The 12,217-nt window shown below is 39.4% G+C and overlaps 1 protein-coding gene across 1 annotated transcript in view; it reads left to right on the forward strand.

Moving 5' to 3' along the window:
• The window catches only part of LOC132224038 (uncharacterized), a 75,334-nt gene extending 63,553 nt beyond the window's left edge, over positions 1-11,781 (forward strand). The window contains exon 7 of the mRNA XM_059679117.1: positions 11,624-11,781. Coding sequence (XP_059535100.1) covers positions 11,624-11,686 — 63 coding nt within the window. The 3' untranslated portion in view covers positions 11,687-11,781. The remainder of the gene's footprint in view (positions 1-11,623) is intronic.
• The last annotated feature ends 436 nt before the right edge of the window (positions 11,782-12,217 follow it).

Here is a 12,217-nt window from a genome sequence, read left to right on the forward strand (position 1 = left end):
CCCAGAAATTGACCCAAACCATTATACTCAAGTAATATTTGACAAAGGAGGAAAGAGCATACAATGGAGTCAAGACAGTCTCTTCAATAAATGGTGCTGGGAAATTTGGTCAAATACATGCAAAAAATGAAACTAGATCACTAACTTACACCACTCACAAAAGCAAACTAAAAATGGTTATAGGACTTAAATGTAAGACTAGAAACCATAAAAATCCTACAAGACTCCATAGGCAGCAAGATAGCAGATATATGTTGTAGCAATATCTTTACTGGTACAGCTACTAGGGCAATGAAAACTAAGGAGAAAATAAACAAATGGGACTACATAAAAATAAAAAGTTTCTGCACAGCAAAATCATCAACAAAACAACAAGAAAGCCCACTGCATGGGAGGACATATTTGCCAATGCTATTTCAGATAAGGGTTTAATCTCCAAAATTTATAGAGAACTCATACAACTTAACAAAAAGAAGATAGATGATACAATCAAAAATGGGCAAAGCACCTAATAGATACTTTTCGAAAGAGGACATACAGAAGGCTGAGAGACATATGAAAACATGCTCAAAGTCACTAACCATCCGAGAAATGCAAATCAAAACAACAATGACGTACCACTTCAAACCCATCAGAATGGCTATCATCAACAAATCAACAAATGACAAGTGCTGGTGAGGATGTGGAGAAAAAGGAACCCTCGTGCATTGCTGGTGGGAATGCACACTGTTGCAGCCACTGTGGAAAACAGTATGGAGTTTCCTAAAAAAAGTTAAAAATGGAACTCCCTTTTGACCCAGTAATCCCACTTCCAGGACTATATCCCATAAACCAGAAACACCAATCAGAAAGGATATATGCACCCCTATATTCATAGCAGCACAATTTACAATAGCTAAGATTTGGAAACAGCCTAAGTGCCCATCAGCAGATTAATGGATCAAAAAACTGTGGTCCATCTACACAATGGAATACTATGCTGCTGTAAAAAAGAAGGAACTTTTACCATTTGCAACAGCATGGATGGAATTAGAGAGCATTAAGCAAGTAAAATAAGTCAGTCAGAGATAGGTAAATATCACATGATCTCACTCATATATGAGATATAATGATCAACATAAACTGATGAACAAAAATAGATCCAGAGACAAAGGTCATGGGATGGGGGGGAAGTGAGCGATCAACCAAAGGACTTGTATGCATGCATATTAGCATAACCAATGGACAAAGACACTGGAGGAGTGGATGTTTTCCCTCAGGGGTGGGAGTGGCAGGGGGGTCAATTAGGGAAAAGGAGACATATGTAATACTTTAAACAATAATGTTATATGCAAAGTATATATGACTCATATGGACTAGTATATATAATATTCCATTACTATATCTAATCTAATGAAAGAGAAACATGCAAATTGACCGCACCTCTGCTACACCCCAAGCCATGCCCACCAGCCAATCAGAGTGACTATATTCAAATTAACCCAGCCAAGATGGCGGCCAGCACCCACCGAGCTGGAGGAAGCAGGAGGCTTGGTTGCCCCGGCGATGGAGGAAACCAAGCTTCCCACCTGCCCTGGTCAGCTGTGGCCTCCGCTCAACGCAACGAAGTTTCAATTATAGAAGATAAATAAATCCCAGATACCTGCTTCCAGCCAGCCTCCACTGGGAGTTTGGGTGGCTGGGGGCTGTGGCCAGCCTGCAAACAGCCGTCAGCCCCTCACCCAGGATGGCCACACCCTCATGGGGTGAGGGTCCCCACTGGGGGGCTTGGCCAGCCTGAAAACAGTCATCAGCCCCTCACCCAGGATGGCCAAACACTCATGGGGTGAGGGTCCCCACTGGGGGGCTTGGCCAGCCTGCAAACAGCCATCAGCCCCTGACCAAGACTGGCCAGGCACCCCAGCAGGACCCCCCACCCTGAAGTGGGTGTGGCCAGCCTGAAAATGGCCCTCAGCCCCTCACCCAAGCTGGCCAGGCACCCCAGCGGGGATCCCTACCCTGAAGGGGCTGTGGCCAGCCTGAAAACAGTCATCATCCCCTCACCCAGCCTGGCCAGGCACTCCATGGGGACCCCCATCCTGAATGGGCTGTGGCCAGCCTGAAAACAGCTATCAGCTCCTCACCCAGGCTGGTCTGACACCCCAGCAGGGACCTCCACCCTGAAGGGGCTGTGGCCAGCCTACAAACAGCCATCAGCCCTTCACCCAGGCTGGCCAGGCACCCTAGCGGGACTCCCACCCTGATCCAGGACACCCTTCAGGGCAAACCAGCCAGCCCCCACCCATGCACCAGGCATAGAATAAAAGGGTAATATGCAAATTGACCCTAACAGCAGAACGAGTAGGAATGACGGGTCACTATGACACACACTGACCACCAGGGGGCAGACACTCAATGCAGGAGATGCCCCCTAATGGTCAGTGTGCTCCCACAGGGGGAGCTCTGCTCAGCCACAAGCCAGGCTGATAGCTGCCAGTACAGTGGTGGTGGTGGGAGCCTCTCCCACCTCCTGAGCAGCACTAAGGATGTCCGACTACAGCTTAGGCCTGCTCCCCGCTGGCATGTGGACATCCCCCGAGGGATCCCAGGCTGCCAGAGGGATGTCTGACTACCAGCTTAGGCCCGATTCCCAGGGGAGAGGGCCTAAGCCAGCAGGTGGTCATCCTCCAAGCGGTCCCATACTGCGAGAGGGCACAGGCCGAGTTGAGGGACCCACCCGAGTGCACAAATTTTTGTGCACCAGGCCTCTAGTATACTTATATCTTACTTAAATTTGTAATCTTTAGAAAGGAGATTAGAGATCAAAGTAAGAGTGGTTAAATTTCATGAGACTAACTCAGAGGTCCAACTGGTTTTGTTAATATAATCATTACATTGTCATAATTTAACAAGGAAAATTCTGTTTTGTGTTTTAGCATACTTAAATAACATATTAAATAGTACATTGCTCAAGCTAATGCTGAACACTATCTAATGGCAGATCTCTAGGTACAGGATATATTAACAATTAACATAAAGTATAAATTATCTTTCTTTATACAAGAGTTTAAAAATAGCAATCAGAAAAACAGGGAAGTGAATTATTACTTAAAAGTTATCTTTACAAATTTTGTTGACAAATTCAATAAATTACAGAAAAATAGAATAAATACCTAGTGTTTGGTGATATTTTAAGTTTTTGTTTTTTTGGTGTTTTTTTTTAGCATGAGGGCCTTTTTTAATTGAGTTGACCACATGAAAAAATATCTTTCCCCAAGAAGTCCACTATGGGGAGATTGATATCACCAAGAAGGCAACATAGGACATTCCTGACTTCACCTCCCCTCACTAGAAAAACAACTAACAACCATTCATGAATAAGACACCAACTGACAAAATCCAAAGACACAGGGGGAGGCTGAAACATCCCCTTGCACTACAGAAACCAAGAGAGACTGCATTAGATGGTTAAGAGAAGTGGCTACACAGTGACTGCATTGGTCTACCACAGGTTCTTCCTGTGAGAAAAGAGATCCCAGCACTCTGACCAGAGAATTCACTGGAATGCGTATTTTCTTGTTTTGGATCCACAAAGGGGGAGTTTTTCTGGCCTTAGAGCCTTGTTTCCCATACCCAGTCAAGGGGCTGAGTTATAGATCCCCCACTAAACAGAGTGTCTCCTGGCCTCATCTGGTCAGATGAGCTGGAGAGAGCACTTGGAAGTTGTGTAGCAAATAGTACTCAAGCTGAGAGCTAGGCAGAGCTGATTGCCCCCCAGAGAAAAGCCAATACCTGACATGGAAGGCTTTCCTGCTATACTAGGGGGATTAATTCATAGCCAAAGCTGAAGGTAGCTCCCAGTACCTTCCAACTAGAAAACTTGCTTGGAAAAAAGTAGGAGAGGCCTTGAGTGGCCCCTCTAACTCCTGTCCAGGTAAGGGAACTAAAACAGGGCCATACCCATCTGACAAGAAGAAAAGATTCAAGGGGAAATAAAAGTTTCTTGACACACAAAAAAATGAAAACACAACAAACCAGAACTTAAGGGATGCAGCAAAAGCAGTTCTAAGAGAGAAGTTCATAGCAATAAATGCCAACACTGAGAAATGAAAAAGACCCTAGCCAATGTCTCAGTGGATAGAGCGTCGACCTGTGGAACAAAGGGTCCCAGGTTCCATTCCTGTCAAAGGCACGTACTTTGGTTGCAGGCTCCTCCCTGGCCCAGGTCCTGGTCAGGGCTTGTGCAGGAGGCAACCAATCAATGTGTTTCTCTCACCTTTATATTTCTTTCTGACTTTTCCTCTCTATTCCACTGTCTCTAAAAATCAATGGAAAAATATCCTCGGGTGAGGATTAACAACAACAAAAAGTGAAAAAGGTATCAAATAGATAATATAACTCTATACTTTAAGTTACTAGAATATAAAGAGAAAAACTGATCTCAAAGCTAACAGAAGAAAGGAAATAATAAAGTCTAGAGCAGAAATGAAAATATCTAAGAGTTGGCTTGTTGAAAAAGTAAACAAAATTAGCAAACCCTTTGCTAAACTAATAAAGAAAACAGAGAAAACCCAAATCAACAAAATTATAAATGAAAAAGAGACAATATAATGGATAGCACAGAAATACAAAGGATCATAAGAGACTACTGTGAACAGCTATAAACTGGACAGTGAGGTGGTGAGGGCCTGTGGTGGGGAGCAGGGATGGGCTAGAGGGGGTGGATGGGGGTAAAGGGGGACATACATAATACTTTTCAACAATAAAGATTTAAAAAATAAAAAATATAAATTAAAAACACTGAATATAAAATGGCCAACTGTATTAATTGTATCTCAATAAGGCTGCTTAAAAGTTTAAAAAATTAACATGCAAAATTCAGTAGCATTTCTATACACTTACAATGAATTTTCTAAAAAAGAAATAAAGAAATTGATCTCATTTATAATAGCATCAAAACAACAAAATACTTAGGAATAAATTTAAAAAAGGAGGTAAAAGGTGTGTATTCTGAAAACTATAAGACATTAATGAAAGAAATTGAAAAAGGTAGAAATAAATAGAAAGGTATCCCTTGTTCATGAATTGGGAGAACCAATATTGTTAAAATATCCATGCTACCAAAAGCCATAGATTCAACACAATCCCTATTAAAATTCCAATGGCATATTTTACATAAATAGAAAAAAACATTCCTAAAATTATATGAAATCACAAAGACCTCTAATAGCAGAAAAATCCTGAGAAAGAATGAGTGAGAGGCATTACACTTCCTAGTTTCAAGCTGCACTATAAATCTCTAGCAATTAAAACATTACTGGCAGGAAGATCACACAAATAAACCAATAAAACTGGATTAAAAGCTAAGAAACAAACCAGAGCATATCTGGTCAACTAATGTTTGAAAAGGAGCCAAGAATACTCAATGGAGAAAAAAGACAGTCACTTCAATAAATGTTGCTTTTGCTGTGCAGAAGCTTTTTATTTTGATGTCCCATTTGTTTATCTTCTCCATTGTTTCTCTTGCCCTAGCCATTGATTTAAAGAAAAGTCTGCTACATGAGATGTCTGATATTCTACTGCCTACACTTTCTTCTAGGATTTTTATAATTTTACAACTTACATTTAAGTATTTAATCCATTTTGAGTTTATTCTTGTATATGGTGAAGTTGGTGGTCTAGTTTCATTTTATTGCATGTACCTGTCCAATTATCCCAACAACATTTATTGAAGAGACTGTCTTGACTTTATTGTGTACTCTTGGAGTAAAGAGAGTTTAAACCAACATCAAATGAAAAGATGGGAGAACACATTTTCACTGTATGGGAGAACACATTTTCCAATGATGCATTTGATAAGGGATTAATTTTTCCAAAATATATAAAGTACTCATACAACTCAACAAAAGGAAGACAAACAATCCAATGAAAAAATGGGCAGAAGACTGATGCTGATGATCAGGAGACCATAGTTTGAGAACTATCACTGTAGAAGAAAGTAAACATAGTTATTTAATATATAAGCTGCCTTTTATTTGGAAGACTGGAAACTTAGAAGATGGGATATTATAAATATAACATGGACATATCACGAGAGTACCTGATGTACAAGTTCTCATCAAGGTTCTCATGAGATTCCCAAATGACAGAAGTGGAATTTGAAGCTATACTGAAACTCTCCCAGGACCAAACTGGAATTACAAATAAAATACAGAAAAATCATCCTGAATAATCATCTGCAGACTATCTGGAGAGAACCCTGATAACCAAGGACAGAAAGTGGAGACCACATAGAGACTGGTAGGAAGTGCCGAGGTGTGAAAGGACTGGCCAAGCTCCCACAGAAAGCAGCTGAAGTTCTCAGTGGTGGGAGGAATCCCACTGAGAACTCTGGGGTATAAACCCCAAGCTGGGATCCCCTGCCTAGAGCATCAGAATTCAGAAAGGTGCCCACAGAACATCTGGATGTGAAAAGAAGCAGGGGTGCTGTGTGCCAGCGGAAGATGCCTAGAAATGCCATCTCTTAAAGGTCCAACCCACAAAATTTCATGTGAGGTCATTCATCTGACAGAGGGAGGGCAGAATGGACTGAGGCAGTGTGAGCAGAATCCAGGGCTGTGGGTTCTGAAGTTAGAGCTCAGAAGGCAGACACCCATGTTTGTGCTGAGTCATTCCCTCACACTGCAGAGGACATATTTCTCCAGCAGACCTTTAACCCAGGCAGCTTTTGCCTGGGAAAAAGCAATTCCCCCACCCTATTGGAAAACCTCTTTACCCACACTGTGGTTGATAGCCTGAAGTTAATCAAGACTGAATAACAATCAGACTGCAGGAAGAGGCAGGTCTCTGGAGGCTTTGAGTCTTTGCCTGATCTAATTTGGGGCTGGGGCTAGGAAAAGCAGACCCAGGTACACATCATGGTCCTTTCCAAAGGTGCCCAGACCCAGCAGAGGGAGCCACAAACTGTGGATTGCTGATAGCTCCAAACAGGTTACTCAGGGCCAGTCACAAACATAATTTGACATTGTCCTGCACTAGAAATTGGGAGTTATAGCACATTTACCTAACACATAGAAACAAACCCAAACAGACAGCCAAAATGGGGAGAGTAAAAAACAGGCTCCAGATAAAATAACAAGAGAATTCTCCAGAAGAAGAGCTAAATGAAATGGAGATAAGAAATTTGATAGAGTTCAGAATAATGATGGCAAGGATGCTCAAGAGCATGAGAAAAGATATAGTAACTATGAAAAAAACCCAGTTGGAAATAAAGAATGACATAGCACTAATATTCCAAAAATTATATGAAATCACAAAAGACCTCTAATAGCTCAAGAAATCCTAAGAAAGAATGTGAGAGGCATTACACTTCCTAGTTTACATACACATTGTAAGTAATACATAGCAGATTAGGCAAAGCTGAGGATTGGATCACTGAATTAGAGAAAAGGGTAGAAAAAAATCACTCCATTAGAGAACCAAAAAGAAAAAAAAACAGGAGGAGAGACATTTGGGAGCTGTGGTACAATAAGAAACATAACAATATTCACATCATAGGAGTGCAAGCAGTTGAAGAAAGTGATCAAGGGATAGAGGACATGTTTGAAGAAATAATGGCAGAAAACTTCCCTAACCTGGTGAAGGAAAATGTCACACAAGTTCAGGAAGCTCAGAGAGTCCCAAGCAAGAAGAACTAAATAGGCCCATGCCCAGACACATCATAATTAAAAGGCCAAAAATTAAAGACAGAGAAAATCTTAAATGCAGCAAGAAAAAAGTAGTTTGTTACCTAAAAGGAAGCTCCCATAACACTGTCAGTTGATTTTTCATCAGAAACTCTATAGGCCAGAAGTGTACCACATGAAATACTCATAGTAATGAAAAGCAAGGCTGAAACCAAGAGTAATACTAGTATATCCAGCAAGGCTATCATTCAAAATAGATGGTGAAATAAAGAGCTTCCAAGGCAATAAAAGGCTAAAGAGGTTTATCACCACCAAACCATCACTGCAAGAAATGCTAAAGGGACTGGTGTAATGAGTAGAGAGAGAGAGACAGACAGACAGACAGACAGACATAGGCACAGAGCATTAAAATGGCATTAAATAAATACCTATAAATAATAACCTTAAATGTAAATGGATTAAATGCTCTAATCAAAAGACATAGAGTAGCTGAATGGATGTGAAAACATAACCCAATAATATGCTGTCTACAAGAGACCCACCTAAGAACAAAAGACACACAGGATGAGAGTGAAGGAATGGAAAAAAAACAATTTCCATGCAAATGGAAACCAAAAAAGAGCTGGTGTAGCAATACTCATATCTGACAAAATAGACTTTAAAATGAACGCCATCACAAGGGACAATAAAGGTCACTACATTATACTAAAGGGATCAATCCAACAAGAGGATATAACCTGGGTAAACATATATGCACTCAATATAGGAGCACCTAAATATATATTTTAAAAATTTCTGGAGGACTTTACGGGAGAGATCTACAGCAAGACAGTCATAGTAGGGCATTTGAACACCCTGCTGAATTCACTAGGTAGATCTTCCAGACAAAAATTAACAAGAAAACAGTGACTCTAAAGGACACACTGGATCAGAAGGGTTTCATTGACATTTATTGAAAATTTCACCCGAAAGCTGAATATACATTCTTCTCAACTGCACATGGGTCATTCTCAAAGATAGAACAAATGTTGGGGGGGGGGGGGGGAAACAAGTCTCTTCACATTCAAGAAGATTGAAATCATATCAAGCATCTTCTCAGATAATAATGGAATGAAATTAGAAATCAACAACAGTAAAAACACTCAAAAAATTCAAACATGTGGAGGCTAAATAGCATGTTATCAAACAATGAATGCTTTGCCAATGAGATCAATAAAGAAATAAAAAAAAAACTTCCTGGACACAAATGAAAATGAACACACAATAACCCTAAATTTATGGGGCACAGCAAAAGCAGTCCTGAGAGAGAAGTTCATAGCACTACAGGCCTACTTCAAAAAAAAAAAAAAACAAACAGAAAAATTAATAAATTATTTAAACTTACAACTTAAAGAATTAGAAAAACAAGAAAAGCCCAGAGTAAGCAGAAGAAAGGCAATAATAAATATTGGAGCAGAAATTAATGACATGGAGACTGAAAAGAATAATACAAAAGATCAATGAAAACAGGAGCTAGAAAGGATAAATAAGATGGATGAACCTTTAGCCACACTCATTAAGAAATAAAGTAAGAGGACCCAAATAAACAAAATCAGAAATGGAAGAGATGGTGTAACAACTGACCCCAAGGAAATATAAAGGATTGTAAAAAAAATACAATGAACAACTAACTATATGCCACCAAGCTGGACAACCTGGACAAAATGGACATATTCCTAGGAAAAGACACTCTTCCAAAACTGAATCAAGAAGAATTGAAAATTTGAATAGGTCAATAACAAGTGATGAAATATAAGCAGTAATTAAAAAAAAAAAACAACTCCCAACAAACAAAAGCACTGGTTTGGACAGCTTCAAAAGGGAGTTGTGCCAAGCATTCAGTGAAGCATAGACACCTATCCTCTTCAATTTCAAAAAATCCAAGAGAAAGGAACACTTCCAACATCTTTTTATGAGGCCAGCATTGGACTAATTCCAAAACCAGATGAAGACACTACAAAGAAAGAGAATTACAGGCAAATGACCTTTATGAACATAAATTCTAAAATCCTCAACAAAATATTAGCATATTGGATTTAGCAATATATTTAAAAGATCACACACTATGACCAAGTGGATTTTACTCCAGGGATGCAAGGTTGTTACAATATTCACAAATCAATAAATGTGAATCAAATATTAAAGGACAAAAATCACATGATCATATCAATAGATGCAGAAAAAGCATTTGACATATCCAACATACATTTTTTATAAAACTCCCAGCAAAATGAAAATAGAGGGATTATACCTCAACATAATAAAAAGCAATATATGACAAGCCTATAGCCAATACCATATGCAATGAGCAAATTTAAAACCATCTGCACTAAGAATAGGAAAAAGACAGAGATGTCCTCTTTCACCACTCTTATTCAACATAGTCTGGAAGTCATAGCCACAGAGATCTGACAAGAAGAAAACATGAAAAGCCTCCAGATTGGAAAGGAGGAACTCTCATTCGCAGTTGACATGATATTATACATAGTTATATTACAAGTTATACTATAAAGCACTCTAATCAAAACAGCCTGCCCTAACCGGTTTGGCTCAGTGGAGAGAGTGTCAGCCTGAGGACTGAAGGGTCCCGGGTTCCATTCCAGTCAAGGGCATATACTTTGGTTGCGGGCACATCCCTAGTAGGGGGTGTGCAGGAGGCAGTTGATCGATGTTTCTCTCTCATTGATGTTTCTAACTCTCTATCCCTCTCCCTTCCTCTCTGTAAAAAAAATCAATAAAACATATTTTTTAAAAAAACAGTCTGGTACTCACACAAGAACAAGCATAGAGATCAATGGAATAAAACAGAGACCCCAGAAATTTGCCTGAGCCATTGTGCTTAATTAATATTTGACAAAGGAGGCAAGAGCATACAATGGAGTCAAGACAGTCTCTTCAATAAACGGTGTTGAGAAAATTGGACAGATACATGCAAAAAAAATGAAACTGGACACCAACTTACACCATATACAAGAATAAACTCAAAAAAGACTTAAATGTAAGTTGTGAAACCATAAAAAATCAGAAAATATAGGTAGTATAATCTCAGTCATCTCTCATAGCAATATATTTGCGGATACATCTCCTAGGGCAAGGGAAACTAAGAAAGGAATAAACAGATGGGACTACATCAAAATAAATACTTCTGCACATCAAAAGAAACCATCAACAAAATGAAAAGGGAGCCCACTGTATGGGAGAATATATTTGCCAATAATACTATTGATAAAAGGTTAATATCCGAAGTTTATAAGTAACTCATATAAAACTTAACAAAAGGAAGACAAACAATTCAACTAAAAAATTGGCAAAGGTTCTAAATAGACACTTCTCCAAAGTGGACATTCAAATGGCCAAAAGACATATGAAAAAATGCTCAAAATCAGTGATCATCAGAGAGATGCAAATTAAATTGATAGTGAGGTTCCTATCACCTCACCCCTGTCAGAATGGCTACCATCAGCAAATCAACAAATGACAAGTGCTGATGAGGATGTGAGAAAAGTGAACCATAGTACAATGCAGAGTGGTGCAGCCATTATGGAAATCAGTATGGAGTGTCTTAAAAAAATTAAATATGTTACTGCCATTTGACCCAGTGATCCCATTTCTCAGAATATATCCTATGAAACACCAATCAGAAAGAAGGTATGAATCCCTCTGTTCATAGCAGCATAATTTACAATAGCTAAAATCTGAAAACAGTCCAAGTACCCATCAGTTGATTTGCTAAAAAAAAATGTTTATTTTAAATCATTAACATTTATAATGGTGATTAAACAGATATTATATGCTCATTTTTCTAATACATAAGCATATCTAAAAAAGAACATAAATTGTATTAACCAATGTCACCCCAATATATTTAATAACATCGTAAATGCCATTTAATAACATTTGATATTTTTAACTTCTTGCAGAATTTTTCCACACAAGGAGTTCCAAAGTCAAACTATATTCAAATCGGGAGACCAATTGGATAATCAAGTTCTGAAGAGCATGAAATGCCTTATAGAATAGATGGTGTGCAGATGAAAGCCAACTATTAAAAGCTTCCTGCCTTCAATTATTATCTCTTTTATACCTTTTTTCTTTTCTCATCCCTCTGTGACCACAGAGCAAAACTTTCATTTACAATACCCAACTTCATTAACTCAGCAGGGGATGAAAATACTTGTTATCTGCAAAATTCAGCATAACACTTGGTTCCTGATTTATTACATGTCTTACCTAATAATAGACAAACATGCAAATTGAACATCCCTCCGATATGCCCACTAACCAATCGGATGAGTATGCAAATTAACCCAACAAAGATGGCCGTTAATTTGCATACATAGGCACCAGTGGCAATCAGAGCCTGCAATCGGAGGTGAGGGGTCACCTGCCCAGGCCTAACACATCTCAGCCAGAGGTGTTAGGCCTGGGCTGGGGCAGGGCTGGTGATGGCGGGGAGTAGAAGCGGAGCCAGCAATCCAGGGAGCAGGGGCAGAGCCTGCGATCCTGGGAGCTGG

This window comes from Myotis daubentonii, chromosome X, assembly GCF_963259705.1.
Source record: "Myotis daubentonii chromosome X, mMyoDau2.1, whole genome shotgun sequence".
In the NCBI taxonomy this organism is placed as follows: domain Eukaryota; kingdom Metazoa; phylum Chordata; class Mammalia; order Chiroptera; family Vespertilionidae; genus Myotis; species Myotis daubentonii.